Source organism: Pantherophis guttatus, chromosome 8 (genome assembly GCF_059756535.1).
Source record: "Pantherophis guttatus breed Tessera chromosome 8, ASM5975653v1, whole genome shotgun sequence".
NCBI classification, from domain to species: Eukaryota; Metazoa; Chordata; class Lepidosauria; order Squamata; family Colubridae; genus Pantherophis; species Pantherophis guttatus.
Window position 1 is genome coordinate 6,782,501 of NC_142070.1, and position 24,374 is coordinate 6,806,874.

At 42.8% G+C, this 24,374-nt stretch overlaps 1 protein-coding gene across 1 annotated transcript in view; it reads right to left on the reverse strand.

Annotated features, from left to right (window-relative positions):
• Nucleotides 1-21,033, reverse strand: part of SUCLG1 (succinate-CoA ligase GDP/ADP-forming subunit alpha) — a 25,149-nt gene extending 4,116 nt beyond the window's left edge. Inside the window, exons 1-6 of the mRNA XM_060687175.2 lie at nt 20,595-21,033; nt 15,276-15,379; nt 12,851-12,967; nt 8,283-8,495; nt 5,949-6,006; nt 4,457-4,540 (exon numbers count right to left, since the gene is read on the reverse strand). Coding sequence (XP_060543158.2) covers nt 4,457-4,540; nt 5,949-6,006; nt 8,283-8,495; nt 12,851-12,967; nt 15,276-15,379; nt 20,595-20,790 — 772 coding nt within the window. The 5' untranslated portion in view covers nt 20,791-21,033. The remainder of the gene's footprint in view (nt 1-4,456; nt 4,541-5,948; nt 6,007-8,282; nt 8,496-12,850; nt 12,968-15,275; nt 15,380-20,594) is intronic.
• Nucleotides 21,034-24,374: the final 3,341 nt, after the last annotated feature.

Consider the following 24,374-nt stretch of genomic DNA (forward strand, 5'->3'; position numbering starts at 1 on the left):
AGAAAAGTGATCCCCTTTTGCGACCTTCTGGCGAGCAAAGTCAATGGGGGAAGCACAACTGTGTTACTAACTGAACCATTACAGCGATTCACATTGTGGCAAGATGGGTCATGAAATCAGCTAGCCATACCCTTACTCGGATTCGAACTTGGGCTTCCTGCATGTTAGGCAGTTGAATTAACCTTCTGCGCCACAAGTTCTCCTCCCTTCATCAGCTTGAGCCAGGGGAAAGTTTAAGTGTTTACCGAGTCACCTCGTCTACCCCAGCATGTGGGAGGGGGCATTCTGCTCCCTTTTGCCTTTCAGCTCCAATCCAGGAGCCCTCAAGTTCGAATCCGAGTAAGGGTGTGGCTAGCTGATGAAAGCTAAAAAGCTTGAAATAGATCTATTACTAGTCTCCCTTTATTTCTTGATCAGCAAAAATATAAATTTGGTATAAAAATGGTTTGTCGTGAATGCGACTGCTTGAGGGCTCCTGGATTGGAGCTGAAAGGCAAAAGGGAGCAGAATGCCCCCCTCCCACATGTTGAGCCTTCAGAAATTGTGGGAGCTTCATCAGTGGAAGCTTTCAAGAAGAGATTGGACTGTCATCTGTTGGACTAGATGACCTACAAGGTCCCTTCCAACTCGGTTAATGACAGGTTAATTCTGGTATAGAAAAACGGCCCAATTTAAAATCCAGCCAGAATTGAAACAGAATGGAACTCAAAGGAAAGCAGAAGAATTATAGAATAAAACAGATTTCACTGTTTTTCACAGCCAGATGAATATTGGACCTGCAAAAAAAATGACCTACTCAAAAGAGTTCTCTGGCTGACAATTTACTCAGAGAACTTAATCATGCATAGATTAAGTCCACACCTGGAAAAGATGACAAAGCAGCACACTGATTTAAAACCAGACGTATTTTTGTTGGGGATTTTACCTGGAACTTATAGTAAAGAGAACGCATATTTAATTATCCATGTATTAACGGCAGCTAGAATTGTATTTGCACAAAATTGGAAAGGTGAAGAGATCCCTACTGATGAGAAAGTGATCAGGAAAATATTAGAATGTGCAGAAATGAACAGATTAACGCTTGCCATTAAGGAGACAGCACAAACTGAATATGGGAATTATTGTATCAATGGTTAGAGAATAGAAATGGAAGTTGGAAATTAAAAAAAGGAGATTAAAGAAGAGTAGAAAATATGTTTAGAAATGTAAACAATATGATTGTTACTATTCGGAATATTATGTTTTATATTATATTCTTATTAGAAGATATGTCAAGAGGGAAAAAATGAATAGGTTTACTATGTTCAATACTACAATTGTAAGATTAGAGAATTAATATCAATGTTTTACAATGCTGTTGTAAATCTTGCTGGTTATTGCACAGAAGTATTTGTACCCAGGCGAAAAGCTGTTTAAGGGAAGATGGAATGTTTATATTAAAAAAAAAATTAAAAATTAAAAAAAAGAGAGAAAGGATTAAATTCACACCTCGACCAAGGAGAGTGTTGGAAGCCTCTGACTGGAATGGCAAAACTCATTATAATATAAATGGATGCTTTGCTAAATTTTTATTTCATCGACTCCAAAACGTTTTGCGTGGACATTTGAGAGCCTATCCTCAGTCTTAACACCACACTGAGGAACGCAGGGAGTATGTTTCATATGGTAAAAGCCTGCCTTTGCTGCCTAAATAGAAGGCAGTTATATCATCTCTTTCCCCCTCCATGGGCAATTTTGCAAGGTAGCAGGTTACACGCAGGAGAACTGCAAAGTTCAGAACTTCAGCTTCAGCACCAGAAGGCAGGACAAGAAGCAACGGGTGGAAACTAATCAAGGAGAGAAGCAACCTAAGAACTAAGGAGAAATTTCCTGGCAGTGAGAACAATTAAACATTGCTAAGCAAGACGGTTGTTCAGTGACTAACGCTCAATTTTATGACCTTTTTGGCAGGAGTGTGTTAACCGAACCATTGCAGGTGTTAAGTGAATCGTGAGATTTGTAAGGTGAATCTGGCTTCGCCCCAGTGATTTTGCTCATCGGAAGTTGGCTGGGCAAGGCTGAAATGGCGATCGCATGGGCCAACCATCGTAAATCATAAAGGCATCAAAAAAAAAGGCAAAAACATACAAAAGGATGGTTATGGCAATTGGGTATGTCTAGTTTAATGAAAAGAAGGACTACAGGGTGAACATAATAGCGGACTTCCAATATCTCAGGGGCTGCCCCAAAGAAGAGGGAGTCAAGCTACCCTGTTTCCCTGAAAATAAGACATCCCCTGATAATAAGCCCAATTGGGCTTTTGAGCGCATGCGCTGAAATAAGCCTTCCCCCCCTCCCCCGAAAATAAGCCCTCCCCAAAAATATTTAAACGTAGAGCTGGAAATCAGGTAAGATGGCAAGAGGAGCCCCATCTTGCTCCATGCGCCCCAAAATAATAAGACCCCCCCGAAAATAAGGCCAAGCGCTTATTTCGGGGTTCAAAAAAATGGAAGACAGGGTCTTATTTTCGGGGAAACATGGTATGGCTCCAAAGCACCAGAGGGCAGGACAAGAAGCAACGGGTGGAAACTAATCAAGGAGAGAAGCAACTTAGAACTAAGGAGGAATTTCCTGACAATGAGAACAATTAATCAGTGGAATGGCTTGTCTCCAGAAGTTGTGAATGCTCCAACACTGGAAGTTTTGAAGAAGATGTTGGATAACCATTTGTCTGAAGTGGCGTAGGGTTTCCTGCCTAAGCAGGGGGTTGGACTAGAAGACCTCCAAGGTCCCTTCCATCTCTGTTCTTCTGTTAAATCCTATAAACCTTCACATACTTGGGGTTTCTAATTAGAAACTTTTATTCAGGAGCGGAGGCATCCAAAGCAAATTAAATGAAACTCTGCCATTTTAACACTGCCCTTCCTCAGAACTGGCTTCAGATATCACTTTATTTATTTTATTTATTGATTGATTCGATTGATTCGTATTAATCTCTGTGTTAATCTCTGCTTATCTGGCTGTTGATTGCTGATGAGTTGTTTGTTTTAAATTTGATTTATATGCCGCCCTTCTCCGGAGACTCAGGGCAGCTTACAATGCGTTAAGCAATAGCCTTCATACTTTTGTATATACCTGCTTAGTAGGGCTTTCGCCCCCCTCTAAACGGTGTTCTATTTTATACAAAGTCAGTTTATTGCCCCCACAAACTGGGTCCTCATTTTACCTACCTCGAAAGGATGGAAGGCTGAGTCAACCTTGAGCCTGGTGAGATTTGAACTCGCAGTAATTGCAGGCAGCTGGCAACTGCTACTTTAACAGCACTTAGTCCATTGCGCCACCAGGCTCCTTTTTGACTTTGTCGTGAAGTCAAACTCAGAAGGATACCCATTCTTCCACTGTCAGGCTATTCCCTTCTGGTTAAAGAAATAAGACTCAAGAATATTTTGTGAATGCATCTCTGGGTATCCCAAAGGTGCTTTTTTTTCCAAGAGGCAACTGGACTTTTCTTGGGTTTTTTTCCCCCCTTGAAAATGTTTCGCTTCTCATCCAAGAAGCTTCTTTAGTCCTTGGATAAGAAGCGAAGCTTCTTCAAGGAAAAAAAAAAAAAAGCAAGAAAGTCCAGTTGTCTTGTGGAAAAAGCACCTGTGGGACAACCATCACCTGGATAGAATAGAATAGAATAGAATAGAATAGAATAGAATAGAATAGAATAGAATAGAATAGAATAGAATAGAATAGAATAGAATAGAGTAACAGAGTTGGAAGGGACCTTGGAGGTCTTCTAGTCCAACCCCGTTTAGGCAGGAAACCCTACATCACTTCAGACAAATGGTTATCCAACATCTTCTTAAAAACTTCCAGTGTTAGAGCATTCACAACTTCTGGAGGCAAGTCGTTCCACTGGTTAATTGTTCTGACTGTCAGGAAATTCCTCCTTAGTTCTAAGTTGCTTCTCTCCTTGGTTAGTTTCCACCCATTGCTTCTTGTCCTGCCCTCAGGTGTTTTGGAGAATAACTTCTTTGGGGCAGCCCCTGAGATATTGAAATGCTGCTATCATGTCTCCCCTAGTCCTTCATTAAACTAGACATACCCAGTTCCTGCAACTTTTCTTCACACGTTTTAGCCTCCAGTCCCCTAATCATTTTTGTGGCTCTTCTCTGCACTCTTTCTAGACTCTCAACATTTTTTTTATATCGTGGCAACCAAAACTGAACGCAGTATTCTAAGCGTGGCCTTACCAAGGCATTATAAAGTGGTATTAACACTTCACGTGATCTTGGATGATGGAGAATCTTCACAGGCATCTATGGCAATCACCAGAAATCTTCCCCCGACATGGCTAAAATTGTGTTTCTTAATTCTCTTTACAAAATACACATTTAAGAGAGAAAGGATGAGGGGAAGCGTGTCTATGTAGTTTCTACAATCATGTGTGTGAGATCTTACGCATGAACTGAGCCTCTTTCAAACCCACCAACACAGAAGGACTGTCCCAATCCGACTTGAGTTGTTTGATGGACGGCTTCATAAGTCAAAGTGCCAGATCTGGATACAATACCTGAAAAAGAAAAAAAAAAAATGAAACGGGAGAATGAAGTATCGAGTATGATAGTTGGGTTCACCTACGATGCAAAGGACGAGCCGAACAATTTCAGAATTATTCTTGCGCGTTTTCATTCGCGTATGCATGGAAATTTTTGGGGATACCAGCAGAAAAGATTACCAACGGCGATCCCACGATGGCAGAATACTTGGCAAGCAGTCCTAAGTGCGAACTGATTGCCAGGCACCTGAACTGCGATCATGCGACCGTGGGGACGGCGTAGCAGTCGTAACTTTGAGGACAGGTCAGAAGTAATTTTTTCCGGAGTCTCTCAGAGGTAAGTTAAGCGACAGGTCCTAAGTTGACGAGTATCTGTGCGCATGGCATAAAACTGCTGTATCGTAAATTTAAGAATTGCAATGAAATGCAAGGGGAATAGGAATAGGTGATCCTTACTTAATGACCCTAACCAGGACTAGCAACTCATCATGGAAGGGACCTTGTAGGTCATCTAGTCCAACCCACCGCCCAAACAGGAGATCCTACACCATTTCTGACAGATGGCAGTCCAGTCTCTTCTTAAAAGCCTCCAGTGATGAAGCTCCCACAACTTCTGAAGGCAACTTCTGTTCCATGGGTTGATTGTTCTCCCTGTCCTTATTTCCAGATTGAATCTCTCCTTGTTCAGTTTCCATCCATTATTCCTTGCCTGGCCTTCAAAAATAGCTTGACCCCCTTCCTCCTCTCTGTGGCAGCCCCTCAAATATTGGAAGACTGCTATCATGTCTCTCCTGGTCCTTCTCTTCACTAGACCAGCCATGCCCAGTTCCTGTAACCGTTCTTCATATTTTTATTTATTTTATTTATTTATTTATTTTATTTAATCTAATTTTTATACCGCCCTTCTCCCGAAGGACTCAGGACGGTGCACGGCCAAAGATAAAACACACACATATATAAAATTTAAAAGCAATTTAAAAACATATTAAATAATTTGGCCCCAACATCATTAAAAAACAAAAGCAACCCATTAAAATTAATGTTTAGGCCAGCCCGGCTTGTTGGAACAATAATGTCACGTCACGACGAAAGGTGCGTAGGTCAGGGATCATGCATATCTCCGGGGGAAATTCATATATTTTAGCCTCCAGTCCTCTAGTCATCCTGGTTGTTCTTCTCTGCACTTTTTCTAGAGTCTCAACATCTTTTTATAGTGTGGTGACCAAAATTGGATGCAGTACTCTAGGTGTGGTCTTACTAAGGCTTAATAGAGTAGTCTAGAGTTTCATTTACATAAACCTTATCTGCGTGCACTTTTTAAAGATACAGACATGAATTCAAATGTACAATGTTGTGCAACAGAGCAAGGAGACTTCTTAAAAACGTACCATGTTATTTATTTATTTTTTTTTCCAGAACTTACCGATTCTTCCTTTCTTGTGAATGTGTCCAGGCATGATACCAATTTTACATGCTCCAGGCTAAAAACAAAAATAGAACCCCAAAAACACGATCAGATTGGATTCAGGCGTCTTTTTAAACCTGTTGCAAAAGTTATTAGAAAAACACCAAGATGCGTGCTTTCTAGAAATACAAAGCCTCTCTTTTGAAGGATTCAGAATGCACAGAAATCCCTATGCAATTGCTACAGAACCTCTGACTTTCAAACTCGTTTTTCAGGGACCGTCAGCCCTGCTTAAGTGGCGCTATTCAAGCTGGATTTTTTTAAAAAAGTTTATTTTCATTAATGTCCTCACTATACAGTGAGGAAGTTCCTAAAGCAGGGGTCTCCAACCTTGGCAACTTTAAGATTTGTGGATTTCAACTCCCAGAGTTCCTCAGCCTGCTTTGCTTGGGAAGCCTGGTGGTGCAATGGACTAAACTACTGTTAAAGTAGTATTTAGCTGCCAGCTGCCAGCTGCCTGCAATTACTGCGAGTTCAAATCTCACCAGGCTCAAGGTTGACTCAGCCTTCCATCCTTCCGAGGTAGGTAAAATGAGGACCCGGTTTGTGGGGGCAATAAGCTGGCTTTGTATAAAAAAGAACACCGCTTTGGGGGGGTGGGCAAAAGCCCTACTAAGCAGGTATATACAAAAGTATGAAGGCTATTGCTTAAAAGCATTATAAGCTGCCCTGAATCTCCGGAGAAGGGCGGCATATAAATCAAATAGATAGATAGATAGATAGATAGATAGATAGATAGATAGATAGATAGATAGATAGATAGATAGATAGATAGATAGATAAGAAAGAAAGAAAGAAAGAAAGAAAGAAAGAAAGAAAGAAAGAAAGAAAGAAAGAAAGAAAGGCTTATAAACATCCTCAAACTTCATTGCCTCCATAGTAGTGTTAATCTGGCCTGGAGAAACGAATGAGAATCTCTGAGCTAAGTGGACTTTTGAATTTCTGTTTCCCCATGCCTAACCCTAACAGTCACTAAGGATAACGGCAAAGATCGGGTTAGAGTATTTATTATCCAAAGATTTATATTATCCTTTTTTCTCCAGTTCAAGTTAAGTTTACTTTATTGTCACTGCACCTCGTACAATGAAATTAAATGCCATCTTCAGTGTATATGCTACATAGGAAAACTATAAAAAAAATAAAATAAAACAAAAACACACATTCTACACAACTGAATTGAAAACCTCTGCATTAATACTGCACTATACAAGTAGAATTCTGTAATAATTCTACATTAATTCTGTAATAATTCTACATTAATTCTAAGAATTAATGCAGTATTCTGGATGCTGCATTAATATTGCACTATACGGTAGAATTCAACAGAGACAGTTTCCATGATGGGATCCCCTTCGTTTGAGCCTCATAGCCTCAACTCTACAAGATAAGGTATGGGGGTTGAATGATCTGAGCCATGGGGAGGCATTTGATGATTGCAAGATTGTGGGGGGGGGGGGCGCGTGGGAGGAGGTAGACAGGAGAGAGGAGGAGGGAGAGAGAAGAAGGGGACAGAGGAGCGGAGGGGAAAGGAGACGGAGAGGAAGGGGAGAGGAGAGGAGAGGGGAAAGAGCCTGGTGGCGAAACTACTGTTAAGTAGTATTTAGCTGCCAGCTGCCTGCAATTACTGCGAGTTCAAATCTCACCAGGCTCAAGGTTGACTCAGCCTTCCATCCTTCCGAGGTAGGTAAAATGAGGACCCGGATTGTGGGGGCAATAAGATGACTTTGTATAAAAAAGAACACTGCTTAGGGGGGCCCGAAAGCCCTACTAAGCAGGTATATACAAAAGTATGAAGGCTATTGCTTAACGCATTGTAAGACGCTCTGAGTCTCCGGAGAAGGGTGGCATATAAATCAAACTAATAAATAAATAATAAATAAATAAAGGAGAGGAGAGGAGAGGAGAGGAGAGGAGAGGAGAGGAGAGGAGAGGAGAGGAGAGGAGAGGAGAGGAGAGGGAGGGGGGAAGGGAGGAGAGGAAAGTGGGAAGGGAAGAGGAGGGCAGGGAAGGAGAGAACAGAATAGGGCAAGGAGAGGTGGGGAGGGGGAAGGGAGAGGGGAGGGGAGGAAAGGAAAGAGGAGAAGACTGCAGGAAAGGGGTTGACGAGAGAAGAGAGGGAGATATGAAGTCAACCTTCAAGACCCCACTACTGAGAATGGACTACTACTCCAATGCTTTCACTACCTCCCTTAAACTGGGCCTTGGCCTACCAATCTCATGGCACAGATCCCTTTGGGCTAAGAAGAGGAAGAACCCGCCAGCTTCCCCGTCCCAAGCGCCCCCCCCCCTTACGTTGATGACTCCCGGGCAATTTGGGCCGACCAGTCGAGTCTTGTTCTGACGAAGCAACCTGTGCTTGACGCGCACCATGTCCTGCTGGGGAATACCTTCTGTAATGCACACAACAAGGGAGATTTCTGCGTCAATGGCTTCATTGATGGCAGCGGCAGCGAAGGGCGGCGGCACGTATATGGACGAGGCGGTAGCACCCGTTTTTACTTTTGCCTAAGATCCAAATACACTTCTTTTACAAAAAAAAGATCACTCTTCCACTGAGGCAATCCAGCATGCTGTAAGAACACATCTGTCGTTTAGGCATTCCCATTCTTGCACCCCTGGCTTTCCTGAGGCGCGACTGAAATGAGCTGGCAGCAGATTCGGACAGTGAGGAGGTTGGGCCAGTCCTGGAGCCTGGGGAGGGCTCTGATGAGGGCTCTGCGTCAGAGGCAGAGAGGGGGCCAGGGCCGTCTGACAGGTATCAGCTGCCTTCGGAGTCAGACATCAGTGAGGCAGAGGAACAGCTGGAGCCTGTTCCCAGTGTGCGCATGCGCAGAGTTGCCAGACGAAGGGAACAGCTCAAGAACAAGGGTCGATTTGGGAGTAAGGCCACAGGTGGACGACGAATGGCCCCTCCCAGAAGGAATAAAAGAGGAGCGAAAGGGGAGTGGAGTTTGCAGGAGACAATTAGTTCATTCCTGCATTCTTCCCAAGTATTGCGGGAGTCTGAAAGATATCGGCCTGGCCACTCTCCAAGCCTGATAAAGGTCGGTAATTGTGAACTATCTTGAAAGACCTTGGGAGAGGAAAGACTTTGCTGGAGAGGAATTCACTGTAAATTAAATAAAAGGGGTTTATCGGGACGAGGATCCGGCTTCGTGCTGCTGGGGAAGCCTAGGTCAGAACAGGACCATGAGGGAGATTCGGCCACCGACCGATATCAATAAAGGACAGGGCCCACATTCATTTGACTGTTTCTTTAAACCTTAAAGCAATTCTCCAGCATAGATTAAATGCTCTGAAGCCTTCAGAAAACTGGCTTAACATCCTGAAGTAAAGGAGGAAAGATTCTGAAAGACTTCTAAAAGTGAAAAAGGAAATGGAAGTCCTGAATTGTCACAACTATTTCAGTCTCCTGGTGATCGGCCCAAAGTCAGCCAGGCAGTTTTCATGTCTTAGGAGGAACTAGAATTCACAATCTCCTGGCGATAGGCCCAAAGTCACCCACACAGCCAACTTTCATGCCTAAAGTGGGGCTAGAACCAGGGTGGATAAAAATCAATGATTTTTTTTTAAAAAAAATAAAAAAAATCAGATTTTTTTTTATTTAAATCGGATTTTTTTGATTTTTATCGAATTTATTTTAATAAAAAACTTTTGGGGTAAAAATCTATCGTAAGATAGTTTTCTATTTAAGATACATAAATAATTTAGTTTATTCAGCATGAAATGGAGCTTAGTTATGTAGCATGAGGCTGTATATTCTGCAACACGGGGACTATCGGTGAGTCAACAGTGGGTCAAAGGAGTAGCAGAGATGACAGTTGCTCTTTAAAAATTATGATTTAAATCGAGTTGATTTAAATCAAGCCTTTTTACTAGTGATTTAAATCATGATTTAAATTGTGATTCAAATCAACTCAATTTAAATCAAATCCACTCTGGCTAGAACTCATTGTCTCTTGGCGATTGAATTAAATGATTTATAACATCTTTTGAGTGCAAACAAAACACCTCTCTTTGTCTCATTAAAGTAGCTGCATCTTTTGAAAGATTCATGTAGTTGTTGCTTTAAAAGCCATCTCTGGCTCTCCGCATACATCTTTGCACACAATGGCTGCGTTTGCACACTACCGCTAGTAGAGTCATTTGGAGAGCACCGAAGCGCTTCCGGATTGAAACGACGAAAGGTTACATCACCGCTGCTGAGGGGACGCCCAGTTGGGGGTCTCTTTTTTTGTATCCTCCGTTAAGCTGGCCGCCAAAGTGGTACCCATCTATCGACTTGCGGCCGCTGCTTTCAAATTGCTGGGTCAGCTGGAACACGTGACTGGAGCTCACCCAGTCTCGTGACAGCAACCGGGTCTCAAACGCAAACCTGCAAATTGTCAGCCCTCCTGAACTGCCGCGCTCGGTTTATTCGTCGTCCACCTGTGGCCTTTACAAGAGCTTTGCAAAAGATGCGGTTGCCTGACCAATTTGATAAGAGGGTCTTAATTCACATTAGTGTGCTTTGCGAAGCCCTCTTCTGAATGTTTCACACGGCCCTGTTAAAATCTAAGTATTTAATTTCAAGTTAAGAGGGTGTAATTATACAATTAGATGCTCTGCCCACTTTTTATTCTTGAGACTGGTTCCGCAACAATTTTCACCCTGAGGAACTAACAACTTTCGACAGAACAAACACACTTCTCACTCTGTTGGAAAATGTTCTTGGTATACACCTTTACAATCTTACATTTTAGCTTAATCTCCTCCCACCACCTCTTCCCGGTTTTATTCCTACCCTGCTAGTTTAAAAAAAAAAAAAGTAAAAATGCAGATTATTGTTGTTAACAGAGAGTATCAAACTTGCAATTATCTTTTTTTAAAAAAAGGTCCATGAACAAATTAACAAATGAATCAGCTGTAATGAAAACACACAGAAAATGAAATCAAGACAAAGAATGGATTTTTATTAAAAAAAAAAAAAAATTCCAAATGACAGGGAAATCTAAAGATGAGAAGTCATGTCAAAAAGATGCTACAATCTGAGGGTTTGTGCAGGGCCAGCAAGCAAGCAAAACCTCAGAAATTTAAAAGTTAGGGCCCAGGCAGGTAAAAACTATCTTTCCAAGAATCTGGTTTCAAAAAATTCAGGACTTTAAAGGTTTAAAAAAAAAAACCAGCATTTTAACTTCAGCCATCAAATGCACAGGCCACCAATCTCAGTTGTTTTCTTGCAGACGTTTTATTACCGATCTAGATAACATCATCAGTGACAGAAGGCACTTTTAAATACATTAGTGGCTTGCCCTGTCAGTGTTGGTGAGGATTTTCTTGATGGTTCCTTGATTATGTTGTTGCTTACTGTTAGCTTGGTTGCCCGAGTTGGTAGTTCTTTATTTGATTGTTGGTCTAGTATTAATCTCTGTGTTAATCTCTGCTTATCTGGCTGTTGATTGCTGATCAGTTGGTTTTTTTTAATTTGATTTATATGCCGCCCTTCTCCGGAGATTCAGGGCGGCTTACAATGCGCTAAGCAATAGCCTTCATCCTTTCGTATATTTATACAAAGTCAGCTTATTGCCCCCACAAACTGGGTCCTCATTTTACCTACCTTAGAAAGGATGGAAGGCTGAGTCAACCTTGAGCCTGGCGAGATTCGAACCTGCAGTAATTGCAGGCAGCTGGTCTTAATAACAGGGTGCTTTAGACCACTGTACTACCAAGGCTCTTTATGGTTTATGGTCTTTTAGCTTTATGGTTGTCTCTTTCGAATGGCATGTAGATGTTGTTTATCTCTACATGCCTGTTGATGGCTGATCAACTCAGACGAACAAAATAACCATCCCTTCTAGCACTGATGATGTTACCTAGGTTGGTCATGAGATATTGTTGTGGCCCGTCAGGGGCCTGTGCAGCTAGTAGCTGATTCCGACAGCGAGGAGGCTGGTGTGGTGCTACGCCAGCAGCCTGTGCAGCTGGCACTCGAGTCGGACAATGAGGAGGCTGGAGAAGATGTGGTGCTAGAGGCGGGGATTCAGCCAGGGCCTTCAGAACCTCCAGAAGCTCCCTTAAGTGAAGAGGACGAAGAGGAGGAGCCTTTTCTCGATGCACAGGCGCGCAGAGCTGCCAAAAGGCAGGAGTGGCTCCTCAGGAGGAGGTCTCCTCGAGAGTAAGGCTTGGGGCTAATTGGCCACTCCCTTAGCCTATTTGAGGAACGCCGACTGAAGCAATTTGCAGGGAACGACTTCGTTCACATATCTTCGGGTCTTGTTTTGCTTATCAGCTTCCTGCAAATTGCTTCTGGGCATTCTGCCAATCACAGTAAGCTTTCAGTATTCTTCTTTGAATTCTTGGCGGCTATTAATGCAGTTAATTAACAGCCGTTGTTGTAAAAAACTGGTTTATTTAGTAAACTAAGGTTTGAACAGACTTTTGTGTGTGCTGCATTCTTTGGGGTCCATAGCTGGGGCAGAACAGATATCTGCAGGAAAACTGCCAAGTTCAGAGAACAAAGAGGACCCCCAACAGTCCTCTTCCTCCTCCTCTTCTCCATTCCGCAAACCCCAGTCCCTTCTAGCACTGATGATGTTGCCTGATTTGGTAATAAAATGTCTGCAAGGAAACCACCAAGCTCAGAGAGCACCAAGGATTCCATAGCTCAACCCTGAGCTACGAATATTTTCTTCTATCACAACCCATCTTAGCTGAACAGAGTTTGCACGATGGGGTTCAAACACCTGATAATTCTGTCTCGAGAAAATTTACAACTATTTTTTTTTTTTAAAAAAAGCAGCCACATAGAAAACATCACGGCGATGAAACGGAATTGAAATGACCCAAACAGCGCTCGGCGTATAGTGGTTCCGTGGTCTTACCTCCTCGACGGAATTAAAAACTGGAAGTCCCAAGTGGCTTTTGCCCCCTTTGCCTGGCGAAATCCCTCCTACTAAATTGGTACCGTACTCCAAGGCCTGTTGACTGTGGAAAGTGCCCTGTGTGGGGAGGTACAATCAAAAAGCACAACAGATGCAATGGACTTAGAACAACTTTATTGTCGCTTTGAATGCACACTGATCGGCATACGTTAAAATGAAATTTCGTTGCATGCAACTTTTAGCAAAATCGTTGCAAAATGCCATTGCGTAACTGCTGGATGTAGCAAACGGCTGTAAATATAGCATCAGCCTTGTCAATTCTCAAGTTTCCCTTTTCCGCTATGTATTCAAAATGGACAGTGATTAATATTTACATGTATATAACTGCATGGGCATAGATAGATGATAGATAGATGGATGGATGGAAGTATAGTATAGTATTAGTATAATATAATATAGTATGGCATTAGTATAATATGGTATGGTATGGTATGGTATGGTATGGTATGGTATGGTATGGTATAGTATTAGTATAGTATAGTATAGTATTAGTATAATATAGTATAGTATGGCATTAGTATAACATAGTACGGTATGGTATGGTATGGTATAGTATTAGTATTAGTATAGTATAGTATTAGTATAATATAGTATAGTATGGCATTAGTATAATATAGTATGGTATGGTATAGTATTAGTTTAGTTTAGTTTAGTTTAAATTTAGTATAGTATAGTAGAGTAGAGTAGAGTATAGTAGAGTAGAGTAGAGTAGAGTAGAGTAGAGTAGAGTAGAGTAGAGTAGAGTAGAGTAGAGTAGAGTATAGTATAGTATAGTATGGCATTAGTATAATATAGTATAGTATTAGTATAGTATTAGTATAATATAATATTATATAATTAATATAATATGGTATGGTATGGTATGGTAAGTATGGTATGGTATAGTATTAGTATTAGTATTAGTATTAGTATAGTATAAGTATAATATAGTATAGTATGGTATTAGTACAGTGATGGCTAACCTTTTTACCATCGTGTGCCAAAAGTGGGGGGAGTGCGGGAAGGCGCGCATGTGCGTGCCCACACCCGTAATTCTATGTGCCCCGTGCATGGGTGTGACTCCCCAGCGCTCCCCCCCACTTTTGGCACAGCGGGCCAAGTAGGCCCGTTTTTCGCTCTCCCCAGGCTCCAGAGCCTTTCTAGGCCTTCCCCACCCCGACCCAGAAATCCTCCGGAGGCCAGAAATGGCCTGTTTGCTGACTTCCAGTGGGACCGAAGGCCCGTTTTTGAGCTCACGTGCCCACCGATATGGCTCCACATGCCACCTGTGGCACACGTGCCATAGGTTCACCATCACGGTATTAGTATAATATAGTATAGTATAGTATTAATATAGTATAGTAATAGTATAGTATTAGTATAGTATTAGTATAATATAGTATTAGTATAATATAGCATAGCATTTTGTTGTTGTTTTTAGTTGTAAAGTCATGTCCGACCCATCGCGACCCCGTGGACAATTTTCCTCCAGGCCTTCCTGTCCTCTACCATCCTCTGGAGTCCATTTAAGCTCATGCCAACTGCTTCAGTGACTCCATCCAGCCACCTGGTTCTCTGCCGTCCCCTTCTTCTTTTGCCCTCCATCGTTCCCAGCATTAGGCTCTTCTCCAGGGAGTTCTTCCTTCTCATTAGGTGGCCAAAGTATTTGAGTTTCCTCTTCAGGATCTGGCCATCTAAAGAGCAGTCAGGGTTGATCTCCTCATAATATAGCATAGGGTTAGTATAATATAGTATAAGTATAGAATTGGTATAATACAGGATAGTATTAGTATTGTATAGTGTGTGTGTGAGAGAGGATAGGATGATGGATGGATGGATAGTATAGTATCGTATTAGTATAGTTAAGAGAGAGAGAGAGAGAGAGAGAGTATAGTACAGTATAGTACAGTGTAGAATAGATGGATGAATAGATGTGTGTATAGAATGTGTATGTGTGCAATACATCAATATCATTTCTTTTGACAGAATTTCATTTTTAATGTGGGCCCGTGTGCTCCCAGTAAAAAAAGGATAATAAAGGTTATCTTTGCTCCTTGCTTGTCTCATCTCATCTTACATACAACTGTGTTGCTAAGCCCCTGAAGTGCAGTTATGTGACCTTTAGTGTGTGTGACACAGAGAGAGTGTGAGAGGCCATCAGTACTTCAGATTCGGGTCGTAAATCTGTTTTTTTGGTGGGTCCATGGTAAACTTCAAAAAGTCGCTAATCAACCGATGGTAAGTAGAGGCAGGCCTGCTTGTACTTCAGATCTCTGCAATAAGGAAGCCCTGGTAAGGAATTCTACGCTTCCCGCAAACGTACAGCAAAAGCTACTGGACTACAACATGAGCAAAGGTACAAGAAATTGGCCATTCGGGCACGTACCTGTCTGCCAGTGAAACCTTGACAAATAACCTTTGTATCTTTAGTGATGTACAGGTTTTTCCGGGTGGCCGAATAGGAGCAGTGCCGTACCCCATTCTTCTGCACTATAAACAACAACACGAAAAAAGGGAAAAACGATAAATGATTCATCTTTAGAGCATCTGCAAATTTTCAGCAGCTTAAGATGCGTCAATTATAGGAAAGACGCCCTGCTATTTAAAATATATATATATATATATATATATATATATATATATATATATATATATATATATATATATATATATATATATATATATATATATATATATATATATATATATATATATGTACACATTGGAACAAATGCACAGGAAAAAACTGGAAACTGATTGGACAGTTAACTTGATCAGAGTAATACTGGGAACCCAGTGGTGAAATTCAATTTTTTTTACTACCGGTTCTGTGCGCATGGCTTGGTGGGCGTGGCAGGAGAAGGATACTGCAAAATCCCCTATCCCTCCCCACTCCAGGGGAAGGATACTGCAAAATCTCCCTTCCCTTCCCACTTCAGGGGAAGGATACTGCAAAATCTCCCTTCCCTTCCCACTCCAAGGGAAGGATACTGCAAAATCTCCATTCCCTCCCGACTCCTGGAGGAAGGATATTGCAAATCTCCATTCCCATCCCACTCCAGGAGAAGGATACTGCAAAATTCCCATTCCCTCCCCAATCCTGGGGGGAAGGATATTGCAAAATCTCCATTCCCACCCCACTCCAGGGGAAGGATACTGCAAAAAAACCCATTCCCTCCCCACTCCTGGGGGAAGGATATTGCAAAAACTCCATTCCCACCCCACTCCAGGGGAAGGATACTGCAAAATTCCCATTCCCTCCCCAATCCTGGAGGAAGGATACTGCAAAATCTCCATTCCTTCCCCACTCCTGGAAGGTTATTGCAAAAACTCCATTCCCACCCCACTCCAGGGGAAGGATACTGCAAAATTCCCATACCCTCCCCAATCCTATCTGGAACGAGCTCCCCCCAGAGATACGGAGGATCCCGGATCTGCGCACCTTCCGCCGCGCCTTAAAGACCTTACTATTTCACCAGGCCGGCCTGGCCTAATTTTCCCCCTCTTTTATAAAAGATTTTTAAAATTTTAAATATTTTTTAGTATTTATATATTCAATTTTAAATTGGTTTTAAAAGTTTGGGGTTTTAAATTTGTCGGGGCCAAAATTATTTAATTTGATTTTATTCTATTTTTTAAATTTTGTATTGTATGTGTTTTTATTGTTTGGCTGTGCACCGCCCTGAGTCCTTCGGGAGTAGGGCGGTATAGAAATCTAATAAATAATAATAATAATAATAATAATCCTGGAGGAAGGATACTGCAAAATCTCCATTCCTTCCCCACTCCTGGAAGGTTATTGCAAAATCTCCATTCCCACCCCACTCCAGTGGAAAGATACTGCAAAATTCCCATTCCCTCCCCATTCCTGGAGGAAGGATATTGCAAAATCTTCATTCCCACCCCATTCTGGGGCCAGCCAGAGGTGGCATTTGCCGGTTCACCCAACTACTCAAAATTTCCGCTACCGGTTCTCCAGAACCTGTCAAAACCTGCTGGATTTCACCCCTGACCTAGCCCCATTTCTGGCTGGCTAAACTTTTCCTTGGGCTTTATAGTAGTGGCCAAAATTGTGGAAATGTTTTGGGAAATGTGTATTTTCTAAAAGTAGCTAATAACACCACTTTTTTGGGGGGGAGTAGTACCATAAAATTATATATCAATGGAAAGATAATTTAGTCAAGAATGTAATGGAATAACTTTTATGAAGGATTTGCTATTAGAATAGCAGTTACAGTATAAAGAAGAAAAGTGAAACACATAGAAAAAACAAGGTAGACAAAAATGATCACCATAGAAAAAACAAGAGATACAAAAATTATCCCCATGTCAGTTAATACTTAGTTGGGTAACCTTCAGCATGAATTACAGCCTTACAACATCTTCCCATGGAGTGAACCAAGTCTTTGAGTTCTGCAGCTGTTCTAATGTGAAACCAAGATTGAAGGATGGCTTCTATTAACTGGGTTTTATTGCTGGGCCGCTTCTGACTAACAAGTTTCTTTAGTCGGCTCCATAGATTTCCAATTGGGTGAAGGTCTGGGCTATTCCCAGGCCATTCCAGCAGTGGAATAGGATGATCTTGAAACTCCAAAAGAAAAAAAGTGGTGTTATTTGCCATTAAACCTCAAAAATACACTTTTCCCAAAAGGTTTCCACAATTTTGGCCACTACTGTAGGGTGGACCCGTCTCTAGCAAGGCAGTAGTCTTTTCTAAGGGAGAATCTGTCCCTTCTGTTTTTTTCTATGTCGGTGTGTTTTATGCAGGGTGGATAAAAATCAATGATTTTTTTAAAAAAATCAAAAAAATCAGATTTTTTTAATTTAAATCGGATTTTTTTTATTTAAATCAGATTTTTTTTATTTTTATCGAATTTATTTTAATAAAAAACTTTTGGGGTAAAAATCTATCGTAAGATAGTTTTCTATTTAAGATACACAAATAATTTAGTTTATTCAGCATGAAATGGAGCTTAGTTATGTAGCACGAGGATGTATATTCTGCAACACTGGGACTATCGGTGAGTCAACAGTGGGTCAAAGGAGTAGCAGAGATGACAGTTGCTCTTTAAAAATTATGGTTTAAATCGAGTTGATTTAAATCAAGCCTTTTTACTAGTGATTTAAATCTTGATTTAAATTGCGATTTAAATCAACTCGATTTAAATCAAATCCACCCTGCTCAGTATATTTAGGAGAACAGAGATTTTAAAACTCTTTTTAAAAGTCTTCATTGATTCTCCAGCCAAATGTGAATTACATCAAAGATACAGAAATAGTTAGTTAGTTAGTTAGTTAGTTTATTATATTTGTATACCACCCTTCTCCCGAGGGAATGTTGGAAATAGCCAACATTCCAGTTAGGAAGGTTAAGGAGTGAAACCGTGTAGTGTTTAGTGTCTAATCTTAGCAACTTTAAGACCTGTGGACTTCAACTCCCAGAATTCCCCAGCCAGCCAAGCTGGCTGGCTGGGGAATTCTGGGAGTTGAAGTCCACCAGTCTTAAAAATTGCCAAAGATGGACACCTCTGCTATACTGGGTGTCACCCAAAGCTTATTATTGTTGCAGTAGTTACCTCTTGTTTAATGAATTACAGAGCAATTAAGACTCAGACCTTTGCCCGACTTAATACTTAGCCAGGAACTGAACTTCATATTGCATTATTACATTTTTTAATTTTGCTGTTTTAAGAAAGAGAAGGAATGCAGGTCGACAGGACTTAAGAGCAAAATGAGGAAATGTAACTCTTGAGATTCTCCTGCACAGATTGACAATTGTATTTGCATTTTATAAGTACCAACAAATAGGAGTTAAATGTTTTGAAGGAGCCACGATTGCGCACACGACACCCAAGCTAAACTTTCCAAGCAGAATTGCCTTACTACGTGTTGTTACTTTTATCAAGCGCCCAGCCCCATCTGCAAACAAAACACACTTTTGTGAGAGTAGTGAATACACTAGCTGCCCACACAGGGCACATATCAACTCATCATAATTTTAGCAATGAAAGTATCCAATTCTTGTTCTCTGCAGATATTCAGGATACAATAGATCTGCCAGTATTCAAACAAAAATCCCACTTTCTTTTTAAAAAAAAAACATTTTAGAGTTGATTGGCTCAAGTCACAGCCACCTTTTATAGCTAAGGCGGGACTAGAACTCACGGTCTCCTGGTGATTGGTCCAAAGTCACCCAGGCAGCATTCGTGCCTAAAGCGGGACTAGAACTCTCTGTCTCCTGGTGATTGGCTCAAGTCACAGCCGCCTTTCATAGCTAAGGTGGGACTAGAACTCACTGTCTCCTGGTGATTGGATCAAGTCACAGCCGCCTTTCATAGCTAAGGTGGGACTAGAACTCACTGTCTCCTGGTGATTGGCTCAAGTCACAGCCGCCTTTCATAGCTAAGGTGGGACTAGAACTCACTGTCTCCTGGTGATAGGTCCAAAGTCACCCAGGCAGCATTCATACCTAAATCAGGATTAGAACTCACTGTCTCCTGGTGATTTTGATCAAGTCACAGCCGCCTTTCATAGCTAAGGCGGGACTAGAACTCACTGTCTCCTGGTGATAGGTCCAAAGTCACCCAGGCAGCATTCATACCTAAATCAGGATTAGAACTCACTGTCTCCTGGTGATTTTGATCAAGTCACAGCCGCCTTTCATAGCTAAGGCGGGACTAGAACTCACTGTCTCCTGGTGATTGGCTCAAGTCACAGCCGCCTTTCATAGCTAAGGTGGGACTAGAACTCACAGTCTCCTGGTGATTGGCTCACAGTCACCCAATCAGTTTTCATAGCCAAGGCGGGACTAGAACTCACCGTCACCTGCTTTTTAACCAGGCGCCTTAACCACTCGGACCAAACTTTTAACTCTCCGAATCGATTCCCTTTAATCTGAATGGATGGAATCGGTTCCTTTTCCAGGAGAGTAACCCTGTAGTAGCAAGGCAAGGAGGCCCCAACCCTCTTGTAAGTCACAGGCCTCACTCCAATATGGCCGAAGGGAGTTCCGTCGCAAGAGATTTTCATTTATTCCATTTTTTTTTTTGGTCTTTATTCCACTTTTTATTTATTTCATTTTATTCAGGGGGGGTTTTAGGTCACTCCAGGTCCTTAAAAGACTCCTGGATGGGACACCTTGATTTGATCCCCCCCCCCAAAAAAAAACAATAATCCTCCCCCGGGCGATGGGAACCATGGGAAATAGAGGGAAAAAAGGGGGAATCATAAAAAAAGAGAGAAGCCTTGCTGGCTGGGGATAATGGGAGTTGTAGTCCACGACCAAAAGGGGAAGGAAAGAAAAAAAAAGGCCAGACTTGGGGAGGAGAAAAAAAAAGATGTTCCAGGTTAGCCAGGAAGGGAAAAAAAGGCCAGGCCTGTCCTGTCGCCCAATGTTAACTGAGCCAGGATGAGGCCGGCTGGGGATGATGGGTAAGGAGGTAGTCCCTTTCCCGCCCCCCCCCACCCACTCACCCCCTCCCCCGTTCTGCCAGCGTGGCCTAGCCTTTCCCTCCTCTCCCCCCCACCACCACCCATCATCCCCAGCCTGCCTCGCCCTGAAACTACCCGGGGGAGGGGATGATGGGCTTTGTAGTCCCTCGGACAAGAAGGGACCCCCCCCCGCGGTCACGTGACCCCGGCCGGAAGGGGAGGGCGCCCCCCCCTTCGGCCAGTCACACACACACACACACACACACACACTTACGGAGCAGAAGGAGGCGGCCGAGGCCTCCGGCGCCGCTTCCGCAGCAAGACATCGCCGCCGTCCCTGCGGTGCCTCCAAAGCAGGGCCGCCAATGACAAGGGGCGCCGGGCGGGGATGGCGCTAAGGCCCGCCTCTTCCGGTCGGGGTCCTCAGGGTTTTTTTTTTTAAATCCCCTCCTCTTGACCGCATCGCGCATGCGTCGGAGAGCGCGGAGCGGTGACCTTTGCGCCTGAGAGGAATATCCTCTCGGTCCTTTTTTACCCCTTTTTTTTTAATTCCCCGCCCCCCCAGCGCTATCCAGAACAATAGGGATACGTATGTGTGCGTTCTCGAGGAAGGCCGTTTTCTCTGTCCGGCGTGGGTTGGCAAATCAATCAGGTATTTAGGTGTCTAATCCTTAGGAAAGAGGCCCCACCCAATCCTTGCCGCGAGGAATTATGGGGGAGGTAGTTCAGGGATGGAAATGCCTTGAGCTCCATTGTGGCGAGAGGAGGGCGCTATACGCAGCGTGTACAAATAGTCCTCAATTTACGACCCCCATTGAGCCCAAAATTTAGGTTGCTATGTGAGAAATTAAGTGAGCTTTGCTCCATTTTGCGACTTTCCTTGCTACGTTTCTCAAGTAACAAGACAGATTACTGTATCTGTAACAGTAACAGAGTTGGAAGGGACCTTGGAGGCCATCTAGTCCAACCCCACTGCTCACCGCAGGAGACCTGTACTAGGGACTCGAACCCCCGACCTTTCTGATCGACAAGCTCAGTGTCTTAGCCACTGAGCCACCTAGTCCCTGCAGTTGTTAAATGAGTAATCCCTGCAGAAATGAAATTTCATTTTAATGTATGCTGATCAGTGTACATGCAAAGTGACAATAAGGTTATTCTGTTCTGTTCCGTTCCGTTCCATTCCATTCCATTCCATTCAATTCCATTCCATATTTTCTATTCTGTTCTGTTCCGTTCGGTTCCATATTTTTTCTTCTCTTCTTTTCTCTTCTCTTCCTTTCCTTTCCTTTCCATTCCATTCCATTCCATTCCATATTTTCTATTCTATTCTATTCTATTCTATTCTATTCTATTCTTTATCCTATCCTTATGGCTTAGGACCTGGTTATCTACGGGACCGCCTACTACCACCAATAGCCTCCCACCGGCCAGTACGCTCTCATAGAGAGGGACTCCTCCGGGTGCCGTCAGCCAAACAGTGTCGGCTGGCGACCCCCAGGGGGAGAGCCTTCTCTGTGGGGGCACCTACCGTCTGGAATGAGCTCCCCCCAGAGATACGGAGGATTCCGGATCTGCGCACCTTCCGCCGCGCTGTGAAGACCTTTTTATTCCATCAAGCGGGCTTGGACCTAATCTCCTCCCTCTTTTAATATGTAAATTTTAATCTGTTTTTAAATTATTGGGGTGTTTTAATCTGTCTGGGCCAAAATGATTTAATTTGATTTTATCTGGTTTTAAATTTTGTGTATTTATGTATTTTATTGCTTGGCTGTTCACCGCCCTGAGTCCTTCGGGAGTAGGGCGGTATACAAATCAAATAAACTAAACTAAACTAAACTAAACTAAACTATCCTATCCTACCAATGGTGGAATTCAATTTTTTTTTTACTACCAGTTCTGTGGGTGTGGCTTGGTGGGCGTGGCTTGGTGGCATGGCAGGGGAAGGATACTGCCAAATCCCCATTCCCTCCCCACTCCTGGGGGAAAGATATTACAAAATCTCCATTCCCACTGGAATGCCGGTTCTCTGAACTACTCAAAATTTCCGCTACCGGTTCTCCAGAACCTGTCAGAACCTATTGAATAGCACCCCTGTATCCTATCCTATCCCAATGCATGAACCCAGACAATTTGACACCACCGAAATAGGAAGCTGAGATTCATTCTTGGCAGTCAAGTCTTGACTTTAAAAAAAAAAAGAGAGAGAGAGATAAAGGAAGCATCTCAGTTTAACCATCCCGGCAGATAAGGAGAATAATCCATTGGGACGCTGTTGTCCTTGCTTAGAAAAACAAGGTTAAAAATAACCTGAATGGCATTGTGCCATCCTGCTCATTTCCATCCGATCCATGTGTCTTTTTTGCAATTGCGGCTATTTTGTACCTTCACTCACAAACAAATTCCAAAAGACGGACTCTATATTTATATATATATATATATAGTTACCTCCCGTATGGACTACTGTAATGCTCTCTACACGGGGCTCCCCTTGAAAAGCACCGGGAGGCTCCAACTGGTCCAGAATGTAGCCGCGCGGGTGATTATGGGCGCAGCTCGTTACGCCCATGTAACACCTCTCCTACGCGAGCTGCACTGGCTCCCGGTGGTCTTCCGGGTGTGATTCAAGGTGTTAGTTATCACCTTTAAAGCGCTCCATGGCTTAGGACCTGGGTACCTACGAGACCGTCTTTTGCCACCAATAGCGTCCCACCGACCAGTTCGTTCTCACAGGGAGGGACTACTCAGGGTACCGTCAGTCAAATTATGTCGACTGGCGACTCCCAGGGGGAGGGCCTTCTCTGTGGGGGCTCCAACCCTTTGGAATGAGCTGCCCCCGGAGATACGGAATATCCCTGATCTCCGTGCTTTCCGCCGTGCCCTCAAGACCCTGATGTTCCAACAGGCGGGGCTAAACATACAAACATGCGAATGATTTTTTAAATGTTATCTAATTCTGGGTTTTATTTAATCGACCAAACTAAGTAACAATTTTAATTAGCAATTTTATGATGTTTGTGTGTCTATATTTTTCTTGACTGTACACCGCCTTGAGTCCTACGGGAGAAAGGCGGTATAGAAATATAATAAATATATATATATATATAATATATATCAGAGCGTTGATCAGGCTGGAGAAAAACTGACTTACCACTTGAACGGATCCCTTATTTCATTCACATTCTTTGACACCATTGTGTGGCTTGTTCCAGTTGTGTTGCTGTCGCTTGCGTTTCCTTGTTGTCATCGGTTTTCCTCTCTGTTGACCTTCTTATCACGGTGTCTCCCTTTAGAGATGGATGCTTTAATGGCCTGTCCGGATCTTTTGAAAAGCGGCCGCCTTCTGATTCTTTGGTACGTATTCAGCTGGGATCACTCAGCACCCCTTCCCTACCGTTATCTGCTAAAAGTTATCTTGACATTTGAGTGGCTTCTGAGTGGCCCAGAGGCAAATAAAAAAAGAAATGTTATCTGCTAAAGCCCCTTGACATTCTCTCTCTTCTTCTGTTCAGGGTTATATTATTTACTATTGTAGGAAGAAATATCCTTCTGGGTTCTGCTCCAAGTGGGGAAAAAGACACTGGAAACATGGAGACTGCTTGGAAAGATGGTTTAATGGTGGACAGGATCACATGGTTTGAGTTCCTGAACAGAAAAGTGGGGAGATGCTGCGAGTCCCCAGGTTTTATTCCCTCTCTGGCTTTGAACTTCCTGGGGCCCAGAAAGAGTATCCTGATTGGTTGTCAGACTCCCAGGGGGTGGGGGTCTTAGCTAGCCTTGCTGGCTGATGTAATCTTCCCAGGTGCCATGTGGGGAGTTTCTGTTGCTTAATGGGTCCCATTGTGTTACTTTTCTGTTGCTATTGTGTTGCAGATGGGTCCTATTGTCAAAGATGGAGTTTCTGCCTCTGGCCCATTAACAAAGGGAGGGGGGCAGGAAGGTGGGAGTTGCTTTTTTTTTTTTTAATTTGATTTATATGCCGCCCTTCTCCGGAGACTCAGGGCGGCTTACAATGCGCTAAGCAATAGCCTTCATTCTTTTGTATATTTATACAAAG